Source organism: Arvicola amphibius, chromosome 1 (assembly GCF_903992535.2).
Source record: "Arvicola amphibius chromosome 1, mArvAmp1.2, whole genome shotgun sequence".
NCBI lineage: Eukaryota > Metazoa > Chordata > Mammalia > Rodentia > Cricetidae > Arvicola > Arvicola amphibius.
The window spans coordinates 170,847,556-170,875,488 of NC_052047.1; the positions used below are offsets into that span (position 1 = coordinate 170,847,556).

Genomic DNA, 27,933 nt, shown 5'->3' on the forward strand with positions numbered 1-27,933 from the left:
GATAAAGAAATGAGCTGCTATACTTGTGCTGTCCTTAGCTTGGAAGAAAAAAAAAATCACTTAAGATAAGTGATGAGACACATAATTACAGGGGAAAATATAAGAATATAATATAATATAATTACATATCCAAATATGTAATTGAGATGCATTCAAATATATTATACTAGTTATTTTTTGTTAGTATGTAAAAATCTTTTCTGCCCTGGGTTTTTTTAAATCATGTGAAATAAAACTTGACTCCCACATACATTCAAGTAAGTACACACATGCATTTCATTCTATCAATCAGAGCTTTCATGATGCATAAATCAAAAAGAAAAATGTAAAGACACTTAATGTAGTCTTGCCAATTAGGTCAGCTTACCAGACTTGTGCTTCTTGTGTTTGCCTTTCTTTTTAATGATCAATAACTTATTTTGGATCTCAGGTTTGTAAGACTTGAAGGCAAGAGAATGAAGACCTTCACGCTTTCTTTGCAAATTTTCATTCAAAACATCTTTCAATTTCTTTTTTTTCTTTTTCTTCTTTTTTGCCCTCATTTTAGTTAGTTTGAGTTTTTTGTGACTCTGCAACGATTGCTCTAACAATATATCTCTTACAACTTTGTGGCAGTTTATGTCCTGATGATCAATGTGACTTCCATTTATATGAATTTGGCAAGATTTCAGAGCATTTTCTTTTAAGGGACTCGGTTCTGTCTTTATTCTGGAAGCTTCACCATATTTTCCCTGATTTTCTATAAACCTTATTTCACCTGGACTGAGTGGCTCTCCAAAGCCAGTAACTTCTCCTGGACTTCCGGGCTTCTCCAAATTTTCTTTACAACTATCAGTTTTTTCAATTGCACAGGGCCTGTGGACTTTAATGTCACAGTTGGGTTTTACTTCCATCTCAACAGAAACATCATAATTATCAAAGTTCATTTTAGCAGGACAACAGGCTGGATCAAAATCAATTTCCTGCTCTTTCTTGAAGGCCGAGGGCAGACTTTCTCTATTACATCTATGTTCTCCATTCCTTGTACTAATGTAGTCACACTTCAATTTCTCCAGTTTAATTCGAGGTACTCTTTTTACTTTAATGGGTGGAACTGGAAATTCTGGGGCCTGAAAGGGTCTTTGTTTATAAATCCGTACATCTGCACCACAGAACTGTGGAAAGTGCACATAAGCGTTCTCCAGATAGTCGTAGCCAAGGATGACCTCCCTGCACTCATGAATGGGCTGCCCAAGCACTGCATCCTGAACTTCCTTCTGTGTCTCATACACAAAGTCACAGAGTCCTTTAAGTAACCACACTTTCTGATAGAAAGGTAGCTCATGAAAAGGTTTTTCTTCCAATGGATTCACTTCTCCAAGAACTTTAAAAAACTGAGGGCAAAGGCCAAGTTTTTCAGCGCAGTTATCAGGATTTTCAGTCTGTCCTACAGCAGTATACCACTGCTGCACTTTCTGCCTCAGCACTGCTTCCCAAGTCCTGTAAGGCAAAGTAGGTCTTCGATGTAAGGTCGGTCTGCGGTGGGGAGGACTTAGTAAAGAAGTCATTATTTTGGACAGAAAGGCATTACACTGAGGCATCAGAAGACAACGTTCCAGTTCATAAAAGACAATTTCCGGCAAGTTTAGAATCTGTTGGGCTAAACAAAGGAAATGCCCAATGGCTGGAATTTCCCACATGTTCTCCATACAGGCTGGAGCTGCTTGAGCAAGGAGTTTTCTTTCCCATTCTTCTATTTCCTTTTGGCAAGCTTCTTCTGCTTCTTTTTTTTCTTGCTCCCGAAGCCTAAACAAAATTTAAATTATACTACTATTACTTAAAGACAGTAGCTTAAAACATTGAAATTTAAAGTAATATTATCTTCTGTAATTGAGACAACTGTTTTCATTTTTCACATCACTACTAAGTGCCCCATTAAAAGTATGTTGTAACTCAATCCCTATAAGGAAATACATATTCCTCTGTATCCTCAGTTTTATGGACGGAGACTTTTCACTAATACCATCTCCAGGGTGAAACACTTTAACTTGTGTGTGTGTGTGTGTGTGTGTGTGTGTGTGTGTGTATATATATCTACTTTAGGTAATAAAACACAGTGAATTTGACTGTAGTTATTTCTTTATGTTGACTTCATTTAAAAACTATAAAAATGTTTATATTTTAACCACACCATTTCATTTCTATAAGATTACAGTAATGGGGCTGGGAGTGTAAAGAATTTGTAGAATGTCTAGCATGTAAGAAGCTCTGGGTTTGATCCCAAGTACTTCATAAAAACTGAGTGCTCAAGGCCATTCTAAGCTATAATAAGACTATGAGACCAATCTGGAATATGAAAAACACCGACTCAGAAAAAAGAATAGATTACAATAGTTAATAATAATAATAATAATAATAATAATTTATGCAAAAGATTATGTGCTTGTCAGTGTTACATGGAGATTTATTAGATAGAAAAAACAGAACTATAAAGAAATCATAGGGGACGGACAGATGGCTTCACTGGTAAAATGCCTGATGCATAAGCATGAGGTTGTGAGTTCAGATCCCAGCACCCATGAAAAGCTGAGCACAGTGGTGTGCAAGTGTGAGCCCCGTACTTGTGTGTGTGTGGGGAGTATAAAATGATAAAGACAGGTGGATCCCAGAAGCTCACTGACTGGACTGTTGTGGCAAGTAGTGAGCTATAGGTTTGGTGAGAAACCCTGTCTGAAAAAAATAAGGTGGAGAGTGATAGAGGAAGAAATCTGATGCTGAGCATATGCAACTGCACACACATGAACACATACCTCAGATACGTGCACACACACCACAAACACAAAAAAGAAATTATATTACTAGTCAATATATAAAATGAGCAAAGATACCCATCACAGATAAATGGGTAAGGAAAATGCAGTAACATATATACAATGGTATATTACTCATCCATTAAAGAAAATTAATTTTGTTATTATCAATATGAGCAGAACTGGAAACCATATGTAAGAGTAATAAACCAGATACAGAAAGACAAAGGTTACAAGAACCAAATGAAATAATGAACACAAGAGACCAGGAAAAAGGAGCATGTAGAATGCAGTCAGAGAATACCAAAACATAAACAGAAAGAATTCTGTGTTTTAGCAACTGTAATCTTCTAAGACAAATACATAGTAAGAAAACCACACTGAAGCCAGGCTGGTGGCACACACTAATGCTAGCACTCGGGAGGCAGAGGCAGGCAGATCTTTCTGAGTTCGAGGCCAGCCTGGTGTACAAGAGCTAGTTCCAGGACAGGCTCCAAAGCTACAGAGAAACCCTGTCTCAAACAAACAAACAAACAAACAAACAAACACCAACCCACACTGACAAACAGACAAATATCTTTTTTTTAATTCTTTTACAGAATAACCCTATTTTATAGTTTTGGCTAAGAACGCACACTGTTATCTCACTTATATTAAAATGCAACCAGCTATTTTATAGACTTAGTTCATTAAATAAGGTTAATACAGATACCTCTGTTAGTGCATTTGGCCAGTCAAACAATGTTAAATATTATAAACAAAATTCAGCTGTTGAGGGCTAGCAAGATGGCTCAGAGGGAAAGCTACTTATTGCTAAGGCTGATGACCTGAATTTGACCTCTAGGATGCAAAGAAAGAATCAGTTCCCAAAAGTTGTCCTCTGACTTCCAAATACATGCTATATACAGGTAAGGAGCAAACACAAATATATTGAACTTTTTAAATTTCATGATACTATACTTCAAAAGACAAAACAGAATAAACAAAAAATCTATTCCCTCTAAAATAAGTTTATAATTTTGAAGAATTTTATTTTTACTACATGGTAGTGGCAGGAGTAGTATGCTGTTAGAAACTGGCTTCTTCCTTTTATAAAGATACCAATCTGAGAGGTTTCAACTTAATTATAAAAAAAAAAAAGAAAGGAAAGAATACATTCCTAGACCAATAGATTCATCTGTGCCTTAGCAATTCAGGCCCTAAAGGGCTAGCAGAATCCATACACTTTTCAGACATCTGTCAGAAAACCCTTAAATAAGGGCCAAAAGCCAGGATCAAAGCACCCACGATTCAATGTCTAGTTATCCCACATTTCCCACAACAAAAATACGTTTAAGTATTGTTCTGAAGAAACAACACACTAAGAAAGAGGTTATAGAATATGTTAAACCTTTGACCAAAAGAATGGAGGAAGCTATTTAAAATGTCAGGAATAGATTATCAAATGGTATACATTATATATAACTAGCACTAAGGATATTTTAAAAAGCCATATGGAAACTCATTTTATAAGCATTTAGTTAGTTACCCATACACAGGGAATTCTGCTTTTCTGCAAAGCCATACACTGCCAAATAAAAAGCCAGTCCCAGGTACGTGTTACCTTCCCTCAAGTAGTTGCTCAGAGGTATCCTAGAGACTGTCAAAGCAATACAGTCTACTGACCTTGCTCTCGGTTGCCTACTAGGATATAATGTTAAGACCCTATTGCTGAAGACACCACATATATAAGTCACAGGACATGGCAAAAGAACAGAGAGCTTCTTCACAGGCTGGAGAGATGGCACAGGGGTTAAAAGCACTGCCTGTTGTTCTTCTAGAGGACCTGAGTTCTATTCCCAACAACATGGTGACTCACAACCATCTGTAGTGGGATCTGGTGTCCTCTTCAGGCCTGCAGGCATAACACTATACATAATTAATGCATCTGAAAAAAAAAAAAAGCAAGCTTCTTCCCTGCTGGCTTTCATAGTACTGGAAGGTATGATGTTGACTGCTTGGCTGCTGGGTAAAAAAGTCAACAGTCTCAGCCAGCTGAGAACCCTGAGAGCTATAATAATAACTACTATGGTAATAAGCTATGCTTACAGGTGCAATAAGTGGTACAAATGTTATGGGGATAACTAACCACTTTCCGGTTGGGTTTATTAAAGTCTGTTCCACAGAAGAAAATGAATGCCTGATGTGGTGGTTTGAAAGAAAACGGCCCCTTATAGGCAGTGACACTATTAGGAGGTGTGGCCTTACTGGAGGAAGTGTGTCACTGTGGGGATGGGCTTTGAGATCTCCTTTGTTCAAACTATACTCAGTGTGACACACAGTTGCTTCTGCTTCCTGGAGATCAAGATGTAGAACTCTCAGCTCCTTCTCCAGCACCATGGCTGCCTATATGCTGCCATGTCCTGTCATGATGGTATAGAGTAAACCTCTGAAACTGTAAGCCAGCCCCAAGGAAATGTTTTCCTTTATAGGAGTCGTCATGATCATGGTGTCTCTTCACAGTAAGAGAAACCCTATCTACCATACCTGGTTCTGCCAACTTGGTCAAGGACCCATGTGATGGAGGAGAGTCATCTGTCTATGTTACTTTCATTGGTTAATAAAGAAACTGCCTTGGCCCTTTAATAGGACAGAAAATTAGGTAGGCGGAGTAGACAGAACAGAATTGTGGGAGAAAGAAAGGTGAGTGAGGCAGACGCTTCAGGCAGTCGCCATGCCTCTCCTCTCCCAGACAGCCGCAGGTTAAGATCTCTCCTGGTAAGTGACCACCTCGTGGTGCTACACAGATTACTAAATATGGGTTAAAGCAAGATGTGAGAGTTAGCCAATAAGAGGCTGAAACTAATGGGCCAGGCAGTGTTTAAAAGAATACAATTTGTGTGTTGTTATTTCTGGGCATAAGTTAGCCAGGCGGCCAGGAGCTGAGCGGGATGAAAAGCAGGCCTGCCCGCAGCTCCATCTACACCCACGGTTAGGAAGCTCACAGACCCCAGGAATGAACCTACAATTATTCTGCTAAATGGATAGACTATATAAACCCATCTCTCTCTGCACACAGATTAATACAGCTATCAGATCTTATTAGAGATATACAGCGAGTGATGGTAAACACAGGAACTCATAACTAGTCAAAAATGGGGCAAATATGTGGCAATGGAATGCACGGTCATAATAAGGTCACACCCCAGAGGGGTCGGAAAGAGGGGTTGTAAGAGCAAGGCGTCAGGGAATCAAACACTGTCTTCAGGACATGACAGAAATGTCACAATCATGAACAGATGCTGGCATTAAGACCCACACCAGATTAAAGCAGTTAACATGTTAAAACGGAAGAGAAAGGATTCATAAGTCCCATGCTATAGACAGGTGATGGTTCCTTAGGGAGGAAGAGTCAGTTTTCTTTAGGAGTGTGGCCCCTAGTATGTAGCTCGAATTCTGATTGTTCTTAATAAAAACCTGGAGTCAGGTATGGGGTGGGGAGTGAAAGCTGAGAGATCAGAGAAGCAGAACAGCCAACCATTAGAAAGACCTTTTACCTCTACTGAATCCTCAGACCAAAAGGGCAATTCTGTCCTCTGACTGACTGCTTTAGACTGCACCTCTGAGTGCATCCTTAGACTGCAATAAGCTCCTGTATCCTCCAGCCTTATATTCCCCTCTCTACCTAACCATATCACTCCTGTCTCCATCTCCCTGGTGCTGGGATCACCTCGGTGCGAACTCTGTTTCTTTTACAGATTAGATCAATTTCGTGTAGCCCACGGTGGCCTTGAACTAACAGAGATCCCTCTGCCTCTGTCTCTGTCTCTTGAGTCCTGGGAGTAAAGGTGTGTGCCACCACTGCCTGGCCCTAGTGTATTAGCTCTGCACTCTGATCTTCATTTGTTAAAACACTAACACACTCTCACTACACTGGTAGGTTTCTCCACTGGTTACTGACACACCCAATAGGACATGAGCAGCACAAACTGGACTTAATAGGTTATTCTGAAAAGAGAAAGAGGATGCATACATGAGGGAGAAGGTAACAGAGGTCAGACTGAGGAGTTAGAGAAAGGAATGGGGGTTAAATATAATCAAATTACATTGCATGAAATTCTCAAAAAATAAATCAATCAAAACAATCTAAAACTGATGGCACAAAGGAGGAGTTGAAGGTCAGTCTGATCTACCTACTGAGTCCCAGGACAGCCATGGTTGCACAGTGAGACCCTATCTCAAAAAAAAAGACCCAAAACAAAACAAAATATGAAGCAGAAGTCAAAATCAAGACAGAAGTAGAACATGCAACTTTTCTACCTGTGGAAATAGTTTCAATAGAACTAAATCTTTCCACACAGGCTAACAATATATAATGCTATACTTAAGTCAACAAACAGTGATATAACCATTGGAAATGTGAAAATAATTATAAGAAATAGCTAAGCAATAAAGTGGGTGATTCTAAATCTGGGACTTGAAGATGAGGTGTAATGAGACTGTTCTCTTTTATTACAAGCCTATAAACATTACTATATAGGCTTGTAAATGATATATTCTACAAACTGAAAAAAAACTTAGCTGGGCAGTACATGGTCCTTTGTACCCAGCATCTGGGAGCAGAGACAGGAGATCTCTGTGAGTTTGAGGTCAGTCTGATCTACAGAGTGAGTTTCAGGGTAGCCAGGAATACACAGAGAAACCCTGTCTTGAAAAACAAACAAATAAAGCAAACAAAAAAAATCTTAACTCAAAAATTTAAAAACTAAAGATGAATCAGATCATTTGAAGATCCTGTTTATCTAATATGAATTATAGATTCTATTTATCTTACCAATAAATGGAGTCTCTATAGACTTATAAACTAAGATAAGAAGAATTTCCTCTTCAAAGTTCTGCTAACTATATAAAAGGTTCTGAGACATTTTCCATAAAATTTAAACAAGAACTTAAAAAGTTTGTTGCAAGATCCTGTATCTGTTAGAATATTAAACATCAAAAAAGGTGGTTTACTCACTATGTCACTGTTTTTGATCAACTTTTTCATTATAACCTTTAACTGTAAACTTACTGTAAAATCACTTAGTAATTAGAAAAATCTGATACTAAGCCTACAGATCATCTTTATGTAAATGTATACACAAACTAAACTTAATTACGTTTATGAAAGATTTCTATTTTTAAAATCAAAATGTAAGAGCCTGGGACATGGCTCAGTCTGTAAAGTTGTCCTCTGACTTACACATACACACTGAGGAATGCACGTCCCCCCATCCCACTCCCACACACATCTCAAACACATTTTGGCTAGAGAAATGGCTTGGCAATTAAGAGCATTTGCTGATCTTGCAGATAGCCCAGGTTCAGTTCCCAGTACCCTCAGGGCAATTCACAACTGATTTTAACTGCAGTTCCAAGGAGTCAGACACCCTCTTCTGGTCTCCACAGGCACCTGGCACATACATGGTGTACATATATACATGCAAGCAAAAATTCATACACATAAAATATAAATGAAAAACATAATTTAAAAAAATCAAAATATGTAATCCTTTTTTTTTTCCCCTCAGAGAATGAACTCACAGGCTGAGTATCTCTATCTGAAATGCTGGGAAGAAAATGTTCTGGATTACACAGTTTTTACATACACACATACAAAATAAAGCATCTTAAAGATGAATCCAAATTTAAACATAAAATTAATTTATGTTTCATATATATCATATACATGCTGACTGAAGTTAGTTTTGTGGATATGCAGCATTTTAATGAACCTGTGCACTGAGTGCAACCCATATAAACTTTATAGATTTGAGTGTAAATTTCATCAGGTATGGAATTTTCCATTTCTGGTGTTATCAGAGCTTAAAAGCATCAGATTCTGGAGCATTAAAACTTTTAAATTTAAATCCAATATGCTCAACTCCTATGAAGGAACATTAAATACTAGATTAATACCACTACTCCAGGCTTACTCTAATCCTGTGGAAACAAGAATGTGGAGTCTTTCAATTGATTCTCAACAAGTGGTGAATAGGGAATGGGATGGCCTTAGTATCCAGAGCTCTAAAGATAATGTATGTAATCTACAAAATCTAAATTTATCTTGTATGTATGTTTTGTCTGCATGTATGTATATGCACCACATGTGTGCCTAATGCATGCAGAAGACAGTAGGTGCTGAAAATTGAACCTTGGTTCTCTACAAGAACAGTCAGTGGTTAACCAACCACTGGAACTATGTCTTCAGGTGTATTCTGGGAGGTCAAGACCAGCATGATCTACATAGTAAGTTAACAGGCCAGTCAAAGGTACATAGTGAGATCTGTCTTAAAGGAAAACAAAACAAAACAAGACAAGCAGGTTGAACCTAACCACATTTTGCTGATAAAGACAGACTTTTAAACCAGCTCTCCAAAAATTTGTTTAAAGGCACAGTAGTAAAGTAAAAGAAAGAAGGGCTTAGTGGTTAAGTGTGCTGGTTGTTCTTTCAAAGTTCTTCAATTTAACTCCCAGCAACCACATGGTAACTCATAACCATCTGGAATGAGATCTTACGCCCTCTTCTAGCATGCAGGCATACATGTAGACGGAGCACGTATAAATAAAAATAAAGAAAGAAAGCAGTACATAGTTTTAAAATGTTAACTCAAGATACTAAGCCTTCTGTTTGGAGAAATAGTAAAAGACTAATCATAAAACCCACAATCACTCATTAAAAATCAAATGAACAAAAAACTGGCCCTCATTTCTTTTTTCTACATAAGCTTCTTTTATTGTTGTTCCTTATAGGCCTGGAGAATATTTACATGCTACTGTATAAAATACAAACAGAAATTCTAATTAGTGTTATCTTATCCATGCATATATAATTTAGAAAAAGCATTGCTAATGAACGATTTTACAAAAAAAAATCACATCTGAAAGTGACCCTACTAGTTTTGTAAACTTTTAGTGAATGTTTATTATAAATGAAGAAAAAAAATATAGACCTCTTCTTATCAAGTTTGCAATCTAGAAAAAACACAGAAGCTTCAATTAAAAATTATCCTTTTAAAAAACACTACGATGTAAGAAAACTAATGGCATGACAAAGGAAAGCTAAAGCATTTGTATTTTAAAATGAGTAATATATATTATATTTTAGGAATATTAACCACTCATATCAAATTTATTAGAGAGACTTCATTAACCACTCATATCAAATTTATTAGAGAGATTTTAAACTTATCTCTTAACAACAGTCTCACAGTGAAAACCAAAAAGGAATTTAAAGGTTAGTAGGGAATTTATAGAAGCCCTGTGTAGGGTCTGAGACACAAATTTAAAAGAAGCCACAAAGTAACCTAAACTATATCTATGTACTTTTCCAGGAGAATTAAGACTTTCAGTAGTATTTTACACTTCTGAAAATAAAAACCTAGAATAATCAGAAACTCCCTACTACCACTTTTGCCAAGATATAAAGTCTCCTACCTCAGACTGCTGCTTCATGTTGTATCTATACATTTTCATGTAAGAATATGTATCTGATCACATGCTCACACCTTAGATGTGAGTGGGTATGAAAATATGAAATTTTGAACATTTGTCCTGGAATGTCAAGATTTGCAAGGGAAATTAATGAAAGTCTGGAAAGCTATTAAAAAATGCAGAGTGACTATAATTACATTGCTATTTTTTTGTTAAAGAATTTGAAATGGATTATAAAGTCAGGATTTTTATTTTACAAAAATAGAGACACTACTTACTATTTTAGTTACGGTGATTTCCCAATCAAAAGATGAGTTGGTTTTTATAGGTATGTGAAGCAATGAATATTAAAGAATACAGTTTCTGGTCATTTAAACATTAAATTTTACAAAAAGCAATTGTGAGGATATTTTTAATACAGTTAAGGTATCAAAAACTACTATCTGATGTCATATTCTATGTTGAGTAAGATGGTGCATGCCTGAGATCTCAACACTTATCCCATAAGACAAAGAAACTAAAGTGAATGAGCACACAAACATAATAAAAATTCAGACAAACAGAATTTATATAAGGAGAATCAGTATGTCCTTTTAACAAATTTTACTTTTTCAAAGTGTTACATACTTTCTTTGCTTAATAAACAGGTCTACAAAATATATTCCTTCCTTAAACGGTTTGAAGTCACCAACAGAAATGAAATGAAGTGGTAGGGATAGTGCCAACGTTGTCTCACCACCATAAATTCACTACATCTAATTCAATGTTCTAAGTCTCTGACTAACAGTGCTGATGTTTCCTAAACCAAAAGGCCCTCTCTGTACTTCCCGCGTCCTGTCAGCATTTTCTTAAAGATAGTTCATCTGATATGCAGCCCGCAATATAGTTTTAATGTGCAAAACACACTAGAATGAGTAGAGCACGGATACTGTTAAAGCAATTAAGAAATAGTCTCATTAGTCTAAATGAGAGATAAAAGAAATAGATGAAATCAGAAACAAGAGACACATATAGATTTGAAAGATATTTGGGAAATAAGCTGTTGAAATCTAGGAGAGTATTTGAAATGTATGTAAGACCGGGCGATGGTGGCGCACGCCTTTAATCCCAGCACTCGGGAGGCAGAGGCAGGCGGATCTCTGTGAGTTCGAGACCAGCCTGGTCTACAAGAGCTAGTTCCAGGACAGGCTCCAAAGCTACAGAGAAACCCTGTCTCGAAAAACCAAAAAAAAAAAAAAAAAAAAAAAAAAAGAAATGTAAGAAATAGGAACATTTCCAGGATGAACCCCAGATTTCTCACCTGAATAAATGAACAGAAGATAACATCATTCACCAAAAGGGGGCCCTGCAGTAATGTTAAGTCTTAAGAAGTAAGCCCATATATTCATAATTCATTTTAAATACAAACAATTTAAAGATACTATACCAAATTGATATGGGTATCCCCTCTGTGTGCTGTGATTACCATTAATGAATAAAGAAAACTGCCTTGGCCTGTTGATAGGGCAGAACTTAGGTAGGTGGGGAAGACGGAACTGAGTGCTGGGAGGAAGAAGGCAGAGTGAGAGAGCCGCCATGGAGCCACCAGAGACAGATATGCCGAATCTTTGCCGGTAAGCTACTGCCACGTGGCAATATACAGATTAATAGAAATGGGTTAAATTAATATAAGATTTAGCCTATAAGAAGCTAGAGCTAATGGGCCAAGCAGTGTTTTAAATATTACAGTTTCTGTGTGGTTATTTTGGTTCTGGGTGACTGGGACAAACAAGTGGCTTCTCCTCCTACACAAAATATCTTTTGTTTCCCTCTGCATTTACCCCACCCGTTGCAGTACAGATTATCGACCAGAAACCTCACCCCTCGTGGAGACCTCTGGGAATTGATCAGAAAGAATTGATTTTATTCTTTGGGTTCTCTCCTTAGCTTGAGTTAAACTCTTCAATAAGAGATGTCATACTTTCAAAACAACCTTTTTATAACTCCCTCCTGAGTATCAGTAACTACTCTCTAAAACTATTCTATAAAACAGCAGGGAAGAAATGCTTCCAAATTCATTTTTACAATGTCAGTCTGATGGGGAAGTTCAGCCAATCACATTCTGCTTAGGGTATGTCCCCATAGGGCCAAGTAAAACAGATAAAAGATCCAGGTGCGCTTACCCCTTCCTCTTTTGTTTCCTGCGCTCCCGTATCGCTGGAACCCTGGTATTGTAAGTTCCCTTTCTTCTGTTTATTAAAGCTGAATCTATTATATTAAACTGGTCTGGTTAATTCTAATGTACCGATCGACCACCCCCATCATCAGTCCTACTCTGATATCAAAACTAATAAAAGCACAACAAAAAGAAAACTACAGGGCAAGATTCTTAATGAACATTTATGCAAGAGTATTCAATAAAATACTCAAAATCCAAACTGAACAATTAATATGTACAATGTACTTTCATCTTAGGTGTGTGTATGGGATATGCCTGTGGCATTGTGGAGGCAAGAAGTCAATGTTGACTGTTTTCTTCTACAGTGCTCCTCCTCGTTTTGGTTTGGTTTGGTTTGGTTGCTTGGTGTGTCTGATCTAGGGTACCATATGCAACCCTGCTGTCCTTAACTCTCTATGTGGACCAGAGTGGGCTGGGACTCACTAAGATCTTTCTAAGTGCTGAAACCAATGGCACGTGCCATTCCGCCAGGCACTTTATCTTACTTTGTGGAGAAAAAGTCTTTTACTGAGTAAAAACATGAAACGCTAGTGAGGAACCAATATTCTACCTAAACACATGACTTATCATGTGTTTTTTCTGTTATCAACCCAAACAGCTGACAACGTACACTATTAGTCTATACAGTATGCTAGTATGTTACAATTTTCCTTTATTGTTTAATTAAAAAATGTCTGTGCATGTATGTGTGCATAAGTGCGTGTGTAGGCGGGCATGGCGAGGCTACAGGTTGACGCCTGTGCTTTTCTCTACAGTTTTCCAACTTATTTTTGAAGCAGAGTATCCAATTGAGCTTGGAGCTCACCAAGTGGTTAGACTGGATGGGTGGCACAGTCATGGGATCCCTATCTCTGCCTCCCAGCACTAGATGTGTGGGATCACACGCAGCTGTTTGTGTAAGTGCTAGAGATCAAACACAGGTCCATATGCTTGCCCAGCAAACACTTTACCCACTAAGCCTTCTCTCTAGCCCAAATTATGAGACAGAATCTGATAAAGATCATTATTGACCCTCAAATTCCCTATGTAGCCAACTCTTGATTTTCCAAGTGTTGAGATTAAAGGTGTGCACCACCATGCCCAGCTAATTTTTACAATAACGAGTTGACTGTATAATTAAAAAAATTAGAAGTAAGCTGGGCAGTGGTGGTGCATGCCTTCAATCCCAAAACTCAAGAGGCAGAGGCAGGCGGAGTAAGTTCCAGGCCAGTCTATTCTACAGAGTAAGTTCTAGGGCAGTGAAGGTTACATAACGAAACCCTGTCTCAGAAAAAAACAAGCAAACAAAAATTCCCCAAACTTACAAGTATGTAGTAACATTTTGAAATAGACGAAGTGCAGTCTGACAAAAGGTCACCAAACTACATAATTACAAGTTAAAATGATTCATAATACAAAATATTTCTAAGAGAAATTAAATTCTGGGTAAAACAATTACCCAGAAATTAATCAGTAATATCCATGCATTATTAATAAAAAGTCCCCTGGACCTATTTTTTTTTGTAAAGAAATTTACAGCATTCTAAAATTACATGCAAAAAGCTGGGCAGCGGTGGCACATGCCTTTAATCCCAGCACTCGGGAGGCAGAGGCAGCTGGATCGCTGTGAGTTTGAGGGCAGCCTGATCTACAAGAGCCAGTTCCAGGGCAGCCACCAAAGCTACAAGAGAAATTCCTATATCGACTGAATGTCAAAGGTAAAAATTTCTTCTTGAAAGAGAATGAAAACAGAAAGGCAGGACACAGGTTTTTGTTTTGTTTGCTTTTTTTGTTTGTTTGTTTCTCAAGACAACGTTTTTGTGTAACAGTTCTAGAACTCACTTTGTAGACCAGGCTGGCCTCAAACTCAAGAGTTCCAACCTCCTCTGTCTCCTGAGTGCCAGGATTAAATGTGTGTGCTACTGCTGCCCAGCAGGACACATTTTAGAAGAAGCATCTGCAAGTCATATTTACCTGGTAAAGGACTTGTATCTTGAATATATAGAGAATACTTGCAATTAAGTAAGAAAATATATAGGAGTTGGGTGTAGTGGTGCCTGGGTCATTTAGGGTAACATCAATAACATGTAAGCCTGAAAAAAGAAGATGATTTGGGACTATTCTAGTGTCCCACTATACAATCACACTTGGATGCTTCAACATTTATCATCATTTCAATCCCTTTAATTTTAGACAAGTTCACTACTGTTCCTTCCTTTTCAGCTCAAATTTTCAAGCTTACAGCTTCTTTACTATTTCAGGGTTTTAAACATCACAGGATGGTATACTGCCTAGTATCATGGAGTGACTTTGGGCAAACTACTTACTCTGTGACTCATGATACAAAGGTGACTACACATGTTGAGAGCTAATTCGGTCTCAATAAATAAATACTACACCCAAAGTTCTCTTCCTTGTCATAAAAGTGCCATTACTACTGCCTGAGACTGGCTTCAAACTCACAGAGGGCCACCCGCCTCACCTCCTGAGTACTGGAATTAAAGGTAAGGGCCAACTCACCCAGCTGAGCTCCATTTTTTATTCTTTCCTTGCTCTACTTATATCAAGCAAGGGATAAGTTCTGCTATCTCTTCCCTGAACAATCTCTCTATTTGTGATAACTAGTAATGGAGATGCAGTAATGGAGGCATTTTCTTCCATCAGCCTTTCAATTTTTTGGTTCCTCCCATTCTAATCAATTATGTACTACTATCAGTTTAATTTTAATTCTTTCCAAAATTCCCATTTCCTACAGCAGAAAAACTGAGGCACTGAACAAGGGGGAAAAATGTTTTTCATAGTTGTTTCCCAAATTAATCACTGCTATAAAAGCTATAAAAAGTATGATTGCTGAAAGCATCATGACTGTTTTAGCCCTATAATTATCAAAGCAAGTTGCATTTATTAATATAAGAACAACAAAATGTTTTAAGTTGCCTTCAACTAGCATTAGGAAATCTTAATTATATCAGCAAACATTCCTTGCATAGTCTGAGATTTGATTTGGTGTAAAATCACTAGTAAATTACAGAAACTTGAGTTTCACTTACCTCTTGGGGGCTCTACTTTCCTTTTTTTACATATAAAATGTTATATAAGGCCATCGCTCTATGTTCACTGGCACAAAAAGGTACCATAAATTGAGTACAAGACTCTTTTCTGAAGAATATAAATCAAATAGTTATCCAAGAAGGTAATAATATTACTGAAAGAAATGGCAGAGGTGTATTTCTGTCATTTTTTATCTAAATTTAATTTTCATTTTATGTTTGTGGGTTTTTTTGACCCAGGTATGTCTGCCTGTTTATCATGTGCATGCCTGGCCAGAAGAGGGCACTGGATTCCCTGGAACTAGAGTTGGACAGTTGTAAGCTACCATGTGGGTACTGGGAATTGAACCTGGATCTTCTGTGGAAGCAGCAAGTGCTTCCAGCCCCTATATCATTCTTGAACATCACTATTTCTGCAGTTGGTAATAATTTAATGGCATGTGATTCTATTCTAAAAATACAAGTGCATGTAAAAATTACTATAATCTGAAGTTCCTTGAGACTATTTCTAGAAAACTTGAAAATCTTTTGTAAAAATTATTTTTGTATATTGTCAAAAAATTGTTTTAAAATTTAATAAAGCTACACTTAAAAAAATTTCACTGTGATTCATTAACAATCCATCCTTTGTTGATAGTGCATTACTACTAATTCTACTAAATATGGAATACTACTAGAACGGGACCAAAAATGTGATATTGGCATATAAATGCAGCTATTCTTGAAAATCTCTACATTTAACATTTTAACATTTACCTTTTTTCTTCTTTTGCTCTCAGCTGTTCTTCCTGTCTCAAAACTTGAACCATTATAGACTCAAAAACTCCACTTGTCAAACCTGCCAAACTTCGAGGTGTTGACCGGCGCCTTGTTGAAGTACATGCAGTTCCCTTCTCCTCCTCCAATCCATAATAGCCTCTAGATGTAACTGCTATCGTTGTCTTTTCTCTCAAGTGCCTTGGAGAAGAATAAGTCAATTCACAAGTCAAATCTTCTGGATAATCAACACACCCTTTCACCAGTACCTTAAGTAGAACTTCTTTTGTTGACTACTACAAAACACTTAGTTAAAACTTTCTTTGCCATGTTCTAGAGTTTTATCTGTTCCACATAAGAGTCTAATTTCTTTCATATAAAATTCAATGAGAATCCCTCCTCTACATTAAAAAAAAGCATAAGCATGAAGCATTCAAGTTAAAGACTAACAACACTAATTCTATTAAAAAAATCAATAGAAAGTTTTTGTTTACAATAGGTACACTGTTTATTGATGTATGAGAAAATGTACAATGATATGAAAACATTTTGGGAAAGAAGATTTTGATACATAAACACTTTGGGGAAATTATAAACAAGGACAGAATTACAATATTTGGCAATATATTACATTGAGCCCCAAGAGAAAGAAATTATAAGGCTCAAGGAAAACAGCTGCATCGTAATAACAATCCCTGAACAGATAAAGTAGAGGTTTGCTTAAATGTGTTTTTACCAAGTGATCTCTGTAACATTAATTACTTATCAATAAAAGAGAAAATATTAGTACAAAAAGAACGAACAATGTAATCTGCCTTCTGACTGAACAGATTCAGAATTTAAAATTCTAGAATTCCTCTTCATTCTCAGTGTATGTGTCCTTCAGATATTTTTATTAATTCATTGAGATACTGGTCTAATGCTTAAAAATAGTATCCCAGCAGGTTCACTTAATTGTGCACAAATCACTTTAATGAATTTGAAATGATTAAAAACATCTACTATAATAGACCTAGGGATGTAGCTCAGAAGTAGCAAGCATAAGACACAATTACTGACCTACAGTACTGCAAAAAAAAGTCAATAAAAACATATTTACACTAGAAAAGGAAACATTACACTGATCTTGCAAAGTTTTAATGGCTAGTCTTAACTATTGATTTCTAGGTCTGTATCAATTATATAAACAGTAATTGTAAAAAAAAATCAGAGAAAACATCTTTTGACCTTTGTAAAATATGCCAAATCCTCTGAAAATTTTATATGTTATTTCTACAATGGCGAATTTAAGTCAGTTCGAAAGGTAATCACTCAAAATACTGCATAATAATTTATATGAGGATTTTTCTCCCTTGGAGCCCCTCACACCCTTGAATGTTCTTTTCTTACTTTTTCTTAATAAATCTATATTCCCTCTGTTTAAACAAACCACACATGCAAAAATAAAAAAAGAATTTACATGAATTAAATGTTGGTTATGGCTTTATTTCCATTTTCCTAAAAAGCGTCAAAAAGTTCACTGAAACACAACCCTTTAAAACACTGTAAGATACACCATTCCCTCCCTTCTCTCATTGTGTCCACAGCAGTTTACCATTATAAATGAGGGTAACTTACCACTCTTACCTTCACTGGCATCTGGGTCCCATGAACAGGGCCTACTAAACTACTGTTCTGTTCTCTGTTACAAGGAGATGGCACTAACTGATTTAGCTCCTCACAGGATAAGAACATTAGTTTTCTAACAGTGAGGAATTTGGTTCATCATTTGCTGTGCTATTTTAGGCTGCTGTTACCCTTTTGTAAAAATTAATTTTTTAATTAAAATTTTATTTTTATTGTGTACTGGGGGGGCAACATGTCACTATGTCTGTAGTGATTAGGAAACTGCTTTCAAGTGTCAGTATATTCTTTCCACCTCTAAACAAAATTTTACATTTATTTATTTATTGTCTGTGTACACAGGTAGGTATATGTGGAGGTCAGAGGACAACTTCGGAAAATTGGTTCTTTCCTTCCACCATGGGGGTTCCAAGGAAGGAACTCTGGTTATTAAATTTGGTATTAAGTACCTTTACCTGCTGAGCCATCCCCAAGGGCCAGATTACATTAGTTAATGCACCATTCATCTAAAAAGACCAGGTACGTGTATATGTACTCAATAAAAAAAGACATCATTATATGTTGTGCAAAAAAGTTTTTGAATAGAACACTTAACCTATAAATATCACAAATATAAACGGCATCTAGAAGTATGTGTGCTTGTGTATACATGAGTCCAAACTCTTAACCTAGATTACCACAAATGCTTCATGACAAGGTTTTTTCCTTTCATTCTGCTCTATCAATACACAAATCTGTGCAATACTTTCAAAAGCTACTTGGAGTATGTCATTACCTTGCTGTCTCCTCTAAAATCTTCCAGTCATACTTAGAACACATCTGATATTCTTTTAACCTCTAAGACCTGGTGTGATATGGTCCTTACCTCCTTAAGGCCTCTCTTTGCATTTCTAAGTCTTTGCTCTCTGAATTCTAGTCAGTCTTCCATCTAGTCTGGAGCCACACCAACACATTTATTTCCCTAGAGTCTCTTCGCACCATTCTTCTTCCATAAACATACTCTTCCACAGCTATTCACATGTAGGTCTGTCATTTGAACCAAGTTTCAAAGACACCAAGTCTGAGAGGGTTTTTTTCCTGATTGTAATGTTTAATAACAGCTTCCCTAGCATTCTATGCCCTTATATTGATTTCTTTGTCTTTATTTTACTTATCACCACACTGTGTTAATTAGCATTTATTTAATAATTGTCTACCCTCCCCCCACCCGATCTCCCGAAAAAGCTCAGGGTCGATGCAAAATGGAGGTGAAAAGACTGTAAGGTGAAGGATGACTCCAAGGAAACGGCGTCTTCGAGACACAACATGACTGAAAAATACAAAAACTCAGCGACTATGGAAGCACACACAAAGCCCATATAGGCTCAATTCAGACGGGGTCCCAGCACTGAGAGAAAAATGGGCTCCCATCCCCAATCAAGAAGCTATCTGCAAGCACTTCAAGGTAGGCTCCATGCCCAAGAGAAACTGGACAACAAAAAACAGTTTCAATAGTATTTTTTTCTGAAGACTTTTTGTCTCATTTTGCTTTGTTTGGGCATTTTTTTTGTATTATGGTCTTTTGCTTGTATAATTTGGTTTCTATTTTTATATGTGTTTTATGTATGTATGTACCTGTTTCTTAATTTTGTTTTTTTTTAAAGAGGAAGGGAGGAAAAAAGAACATAAAATTGGGTTTGTAGGAGGTGGGGAAGATCTGGAAGGGGATGAATATGATCAAAATATATTGTATGAAAAAATTTTCAATTTAAAAAATAATTATCTATTCCCCAACCAGAAGGAAAGAGCCAGAAATATAAGGGCCTTTCTCCCCTTATTGGCTGCATTTTCTGACCGCAAACTATAATAAATAGGTGTATATATTTGTGTGAATACATGTTTAAATATCTTCAAAAGGCTATAAGCCAAGTTGGTTCACATTTTTCAGTTACAAATATATTTAAAACTCCAATCGATGTATTGTCTATAGTAAGAGTCCTGATTAAATGTGTTATTTGGTTTTTATTCATAAGAGAATAAAATACCATAAAGTAATATAAAATCTCACCTCATCTCCAAACAGGAATTGTCACACAATCAAGGACTTTATAAACACACTAAAGTAATCCTTCCCTTAAAAAACAAACAAACAAATAAAACCAACAAGAAACCAAGTTCTTTTCTTCCTATGAGGAAAATTATTCATGAAATCAATGTCAGTAGTTTGAAGATAATATACTGACAACTATACACAAAACCTTAGCAATAATTATAGGTGACTTTGTGTCATCATTTCTACTGTTTTTTTTCCTTTAAGGCATAAAATTTCTATGCTAATACATCCTGAATTTCAGAGTTCAGAGGCTAAATTCTACTTACAATTACTAAAACAAGTATCAACAAGAAGCAAATTGATGTTAAATAATCAATACTTAATACTAATATATACTTGATATTTACTTAAAATCAATACAAACAGATACTGCCACCTACTAAAAATAGGTATTTAGGAATGTTTCCATTATTATGTCGGGTTTTTTGGTTGTTACTATTAAAAGCAATGTGAATATCATTAACAGTATAACTATTTGTATGGAAGTAGAGCTCAAAAGTAGATAACATATTTAGTATGCACAAGGCCATGGATTCAATCCTCAACACACACACACACACACACACACACACACACACACGTACGCGCGTACACACAATCTACAATTATAATCTAGAAATAAAATTACCTAATTTATTTCATATTCTAAGTGAAAAGTTCACTTTGTTAGCTCAGTTCATTTAAAAAAAACATTAAAATTCAACTACAACCCTATAAGCCCCAAGGTCCTAGCAAGAAAGGCCATGTAAAAGACTGAGTGATAATCGATGCAGGGACTGTTTACAAATGGCAGGCAAGGCTAAGAGAAGATAGGAAGAGATGATGAAGTGTTCTTGGATCAACCACAACAAGGAGTTATTCCAATTGTAAGCCTAAAAGAGGAAGTGAAGGGAATGGGGAATAGTTACCAGACCAAGAGAGCTATAACTAAAGAAGAGAATCACACAATAACTGAGCATAGTTACTGACAAACTGAAGGTCAGGAAAGAGGAAGATGTTAAATACTCCTACCTCTTGGTCCTCCTGTCAGTGCCTTCCATTGGCTGAACCCAATCAGAAGTCAGGGGACAAGGCAGACCAGTTGATGCAGTCCTTAGAAATCAGCCTCCTGGGGCACAGAGCAGAGTATACAAAAGGGTGGAGATTGCATTTGGAAAAGCATATGATGACTAACAGCACAGCACAACCTGAGTGTTAGTTTTCAAGAACAATTGAATGAAATTAGAAAAGACAGAATTTACTAGAACTTCGACAAAAACTTAGGCACATTTGAGAGATAAACAACGTAGTCATTGTGGCTGGCAGTGTACTCTAAATATGAGTATCTTTATGAGCTCTGAGATGCACCAATCATCAAAACCCAGTATCCACATATTAGTTTTTCAAATATCTCAACAGTCAAATATTAAACCAACCTTGACAAACAAATCAGAATGCTCTCATAAAATTTTTGTATTATTAATGTTGAGAAATTCTTAAATGCAATTTATAAATAAGTATAAACATACTATAGTATACACGATCATTTTTTCCTAAAAATTAAAAAAAAAACAAGTTTGGGGACTACTGCTTTCATCTTTAAGCTACTTAATATCCAAGATTTTTTTCCAGAAAAAAATAATCTGCAAGAAAGCACTAATCACAAACTATTACTTATTTGTTCTTTCCCTTTTGTTGCCTCAATCATTATTCCTACTCCCCTTGAAATTCTCAGCTCCCCAGAGAAGTAGTATCTTGTCTTGACTTTCATTTGCTCAAACAATTCAGCTTCTTTTCACCAATCATGAAAAGAAGGTGGAACTCAATTTTTCTTATTGTCCTTGCATGTAGCTTCTCTTAACTCTTAGCTTAAAGTCCCTCTGCTCATACTTCTACTACTAAAGCACTACTGCTGATAACAAAACAAAACCTTACAGTTTTTCTTCCAGCTACTAACAGCTGAGTTCAATCTGTACTAAGATCATCTCTGTTGTTCTCCATAAAAGACACTTTGAACGCTATCATGTAAAAGACCCATCTTATTGCCCACAACTTAGTAAGGTAGTTCTTAAGTAAGATATTCATTATTTTCTGCTTTTGAAAAACCAAGGCTATCTGAATTTAGGCATGTCTTAATGTTTCAGTGAAAATATCTCTAATCCAAAACCAAATGTTTCACAGGTTTTTAGTATCTGTATTTCATGAATTCTTCTGTGTGCTCCTTTAGCATAAAATCATGTCCAAGTCTGATTAAAAACAGCCACTCCCCTTGAAAATATCCAAACCTAAGCACAAAAAGTCCTTGTGTTCACACCTCAATCTATTATAACATGGCAACTACCTGCAGACTCCACTGAACCATTCTTCCCAATGTGCTTGCTATGAAACTCAAGAAATATTTTTCAGTGTTTACCTTATTCAAGCTCTCTATCATCTGGTTGCTCTGTTCTCAAGACCATTAACTGTAACTTAGCACAATTAAGACTTTTGGGGATAGAAAAGTGGAGGGAATATCCATTCATACAATTCAAATGCATTCAGATATCTACTAAACAATAAAGATTTAACAATGAATATATTGACAATTTATATATATGGAATTAAAGGCATAAATATCAAAGATGATAAATATATTCAGGTTGAAACAATGGTGACAACACCAACAAAAACCTAAAAAAATATGAAAGTTCAAAAGAAAAACAATGAGATTTGGGTGAGAAATAGTTAACAGTTTTGAGGTAGCAGTCGTATAACTAACTAGAAAAGTCCTGCAGACAGAAATAAACTATTTTTTAAAAGGAAAGGAGGTCTTCAAATACTGCTCTAAGTATCTCATGGTAAGTAATGCCATGGGAAATAAATAATGTATCAAGGGGACCAAACACAGAAATACAAACTCTAAAGGCATAACAACAAGAATTACCTACAAATACAAGAAAAAAATAGCAAAAGAGCACTGCAAAGATGGGTTAAGGAATAATTTAAAAATGCAAAAAAGAGACCAAAAGTTTAACTGTTAAATAAGCTAAACTCTTAATTTTCCAAATAGGACTGAGACAGAACAAAGTAAAAGCCAAGGATTGAGAAAGAAGGCATCAATCATTAGTAAAAGTCAAGACAACCTGAGAAGGAACTAAATGCAAAGACCCTTGAAACTAAACATTTCTATGTCTTAGACATTTTCTGAAACAGCAGCAGATAAACATACTATTCTAAACTGTAAGTTTTTCAAACCACACATTTTTCTTAGAATAAATCTATGTCTTGATTTTGTTTACTTCAATTTAAGATTTTTTGGTTAAAAAGAAGTTCTCTACTTTTATAAAAAAAATGTGTTTGAAAAGTGTCTTACCAACCTTGACAAGTTGGTTTTTTTAGTTAGCTAGGGCTGCTCTCCCAGACAGATTACTATTACTTAGGGCTATTTCTCGCCACACAGAAAAATTCAAGAGATCTCAGCGTAGGCAGAACATAAATAAGCTCATTACTGAGTGAGTTAGTAACTCATTGCCCAAATATGTTGGTGCTATATCAAAGATACTTGAGGCAAGTAGATACCTTATCATCCTGGCCCTGGCTCTTCTCTATATCTACCAAGCAGCAATAAGGCTTTGAAACACTACAAATTTGGAAACTTTCAGATTTAGATAATTGCACATAGACACAGGAAAACCCACCAAGTTTTGCCTTTGACAACATGTAACAAAGTAACAAGTCCTAACAAAGAAAGGAACCTAGCAAAGTTAAAAACAAAATTGAAATTAAGAGGATCTGACAACTGAATATTGTGATATCTACAGAAAATACCCAACACCTCAACTGTTCGTTTATTCTTTCATTTCACAAGCGTACAAACCAGTAATTTGTACAGTTTTCTCATATATATATCTTATGTTTTTACAAATGCTGAATCCATTGAGTTACTAAAAAGACACACTTGTTATGGAAAAACAGAACAAAAGCAACTTTAGGGAAAAAAAAACATCAATTTGTGTTGGCAGAAGACCCATTTTACAAGGTAGTAAAGGATTTTAGGGGCTGAAGAAGTGGTTCAATTAGTAAAAAGCACTTGCTTTACAAACACGAGGGCCTACGTTCAATCATGAAAACCCAGGTAAGAAAATCTGGGTGGGACAAATATACCTGTAATTCCAATACTGTGAAGACAGGAGGATCCCTGGAACTTGTTTGTCGGCTAGTCTAAGCCTGTCTCAAAAGAGGTGGGCAGTGTTCCCGGGATGACACCCAAGTTGTTCTCTGGCCTCCATACACATGTGAGCAGAGCAGAGTGCACAAGTATATTCTCTCTCTCTCTCTCTCTCTCTCTCTCTCTCTCTCTCTCTCTCTCTCACACACACACACACACACACACACACACACACAAATAAATTTAAAGTCACAAAATAAAGAAATATATCAATAAATAAAGATCAGCAACAGAGCGGAGAGTTAAAAATACACTACAGATGTTATAAAGATAATACTTCAAATCAGTGAAGAAAAGTGATGTTGCAACAACTGGCTACACATGAGAATAACAAAACTGCTGGAATTCAACTTCATTTCTTGACCAACAAATCCTAGACAGATTCATTAATTTATTTCATTTCACTTATGCTTTTATTCAACATTAGTAAAATGCTTATAGGTAGTGTGGCTAGGTACTGGTACAACTACTATAGCAAAGATATATAAAATCAAAGCAAGCAAACATATACATAATTTCTAAGTTATATACTCTTGGTTCAGTCAAGAATAATTTCTCTGAGGAAGCAACAGGGGAGCCAAACATGCAAAAAAACAAATCAAAATAGTAAAAACAACTTAGGAGTATGTGTTCAAAATAAAGACTAAGTACAAAGGCCATGAGGTGAGAAATGGTTTAGGGATGATGAGTTGGCTCAGCGTGTAACGTGCTTGCTGTCAAGTCTAATGACCCAAGTTTAATCCCCAGAACTATGTGGTGGAAGGAAAGAAAGAACCCCAGCTTGTCACCTGACCTCTACTCTAGAACCAGAGCACACTCCCCCAAACACCAAATGAATAATGGAAAGTGGAAAGGGTTGGTGTGTCGGTGTCTGGCAGGTATGTAGGAAGAACAGAGTAAATTCTTTAATATACCCAAAATGCCAGTGAAGCATTTATCTGTAACAGTACTTATTGATTTCTCTTAATGTATATTTTTAAATGGCTGATGGCAGAAAACGATCTCAAAGGAAAAAACTGAAATTAGAAAACTACAGGTACAAAATGGTAATGGCCTAGACTTAAGTGGCAACATCAGAAATACACAAACTCAGAACTGATATTTTTTAATAAGGGAAATGAACTGGAAAGAAACTTGAAAAACAAAGGTTTTTTTGGCCACAGCTACACAAGTTTATCAACAGTAAAACTATAACCACTACCATAAGAAAACAAGCCACAAATACAGGTCTGAAACAGTTATTAGATACCAATCAGATAAAGGAAACAATTGTGGTCTCAAATCAGGAAGAGACCCTATGACTGGTAAAAGAAGGTACTATTTATTTACTTATTTAAGAGTGCATGTGTGGGCACTACACATATCTGTGCAAGTGCCATGCCTGTGTGGAGGGCTGTGGAGGGCAGAAGCTGACATCTGGTCTAGTTCTCAATTGTCTCCTCCTCATTTTCTAGAACAGGATCTCTCACTGAACCTGGAGCTCACTAACTGGCTAAACTGGTTGGTCTGCTGAGCTCTCCAGCACCTTCCCATATCTGCTTCCCAATACTAGGTAGGATTATAGGAATACATTGTCACACCCAGTTTTTATGTGGGTGCTGACGTTCTTAGCTTATACAGTAAGCACTTAACTCCCTAGTCAGGGAGACGTCTTAGAAAAACTTTACTTTCTTCTTATATATTTATATTTATATATATTTATATATATATAATATATATATTTATATATATATTTAGCTTTTGCTAGCAGATACACATGCTATTTCTTAAATTAATAAACAATTAACAATGCAAACATTAATCACTGGATTCAACACACATTAGACATATTTCAATCACTTCCTTTAGAGTTCCTTAATAGTTATTTTATATGTTTAGCTGTTGGCTTGGCTTTTTGAAACATGGTCTCACTGTGTAACTCTAGCTAGCCCAAAACTCGCTATGTAGAGAGCAGAAGGCTGCTCTCGAACTCAGAGATCTTTCCCTTGGCCTCTGAAGTGCTAGCATTAAAAGCATGTGCCACCACACCTTGCCTATGTTATTTTTTAAATAATATTGCAAATACTGTCAATCCTACAGCCCTAGGTCTCTAACTGGCCAATGTTCCTTAAAATCCCTTATAATCTTTTCCTCCCAGTCTGTCTCAGTAGAAAAGACTCCTTTTCTCAATCCCTACATTTTTTGGCAACACAGCCCAGTGATTAAATGCTGGCTTTTAATCCAAACCACCTGCAGTCATATCCAGATTCTGCCACTAATTAGTTTGGGCAAACTAATCTTTTAGTGCCCCAATTTTTCCAATTGTAAAATAGCTCATGAAATTAATACCTATCTTTTTTCAAAATTTTGTTTTATATATGTGTATTAGTGCCTGCATGTATTCATGTGTACCATATGTGTGTCAGTGCCCAAAGGTGACAGACAGTGGTACTGGATCCCCCAGAACTAGAGTTCCAGACGGTTTTGAGTCACCTGATGTGGGTGCTGGGAACTGAACCGGGATCCTCTGCAAAAGCAGCTAGTGCTTTTAGTCTGAGTCATGTCTCTGGCCTCTTAATAAGTATCTTAAAGCCGGGTGGTGGTGGCGCACGCCTTTAATCCCAGCACTCGGGAGGCAGAGGCAGGCGGATCTCTTTGAGTTCAAGGTCAGCCTGGTCTACAAGAGCTAGTTCCAGGACAGGCTCTAAAAAAGCTGCAGAGAAACCCTGTCTCGAAAAACCAAAAAAAAAAGAAAAAAAAAAGAAAAAAAAATAAGTATCTTAAGCACTATGGAATTAACAATGTATGTGAAGCCCTTCAAACAAGGCAGCAGTGACAATAAATGTTAACTAGTGTTAAAACATTATGTCAAAATGTATTTCAAAACGTTTGTTGGGATTTTGTATATTAAAAGCAACCAGGACAGGCTCTTTTTCTATTGCTTGCTCTAGACCAGTGGTTCTCAACTTGTGGGTCATAACCCCTTTGGAAATCAAATGACTTTCTCAGGGTTTGCATATCAGAAATCCTGCATATCAGACATTCATATTATAATTCATAACAGCAGCAAAATTACAGTGATATTCACAAAAGTAGCAGCAAACCAAGTAGAAAAATGTCCCTGTATTCAGTTTATATTCTACTGAGAGGAGAGAAATAGATTATAGAGAAATAGCTTATCTATAACAAACTGAATACATACACATTATGTGTTAGGTTGCAAAATGAAAGAAAATAAAAACCTATTAAGAACAAAGCACTTTAAAGGTGATAATGACCCAGAAGAGGAAAATTATTAAGAAAGGACGGTTAGGAAATTCTAGATAAGGCAGTATCAGAAAGGAAAATAAGGGAGTCGTGAACGAATGTATATGTAGTATATTCCAAGTACAAACACAAATATTCAAAGCAAATATTACAATGTCTTCAGCTTTGTTATTTTCTAATATCTTCATCTTCAAATATAAAATATCCAGATATTTAAAAAATGTTTTTGTAACTGTAGCAGAAAAGTATGCAATGAGAGTTTTAAACAGCCTGTTGCATTCTGTGTGAAATGATGTGGACTCTTCCTTTTTAGGACAAACCTGAGAAAATACTCTGAACTGTCTTTCTAGTAATTATTTATTTAACAATATTTCTAAAAAAATTTTTTTGTTTTCTAGATTTTTGGATTTTTTTGCCTGCCTCCACGATCAAGCACTACAATCTAAAGAATGCTCCACAACATCTGGTATAGTATTTTGTTTCTGGTTTTTTTTTTTTTCCCCAGCATAGGGTCTCATAGAGCCTAGCAGGCCTTGAACAGC

General features: G+C 36.2%; 1 protein-coding gene across 1 annotated transcript in view; it reads right to left on the bottom strand.

The window, feature by feature from the left end:
* Positions 1–27,933, bottom strand: part of Kiaa2026 (KIAA2026 ortholog) — a 78,669-nt gene that overhangs the window by 39,375 nt on the left and 11,361 nt on the right. The window contains exons 2-3 of the mRNA XM_042054592.1: positions 16,245–16,445; positions 368–1,785 (exon numbers count right to left, since the gene is read on the bottom strand). Coding sequence (XP_041910526.1) covers positions 368–1,785; positions 16,245–16,445 — 1,619 coding nt within the window. The remainder of the gene's footprint in view (positions 1–367; positions 1,786–16,244; positions 16,446–27,933) is intronic.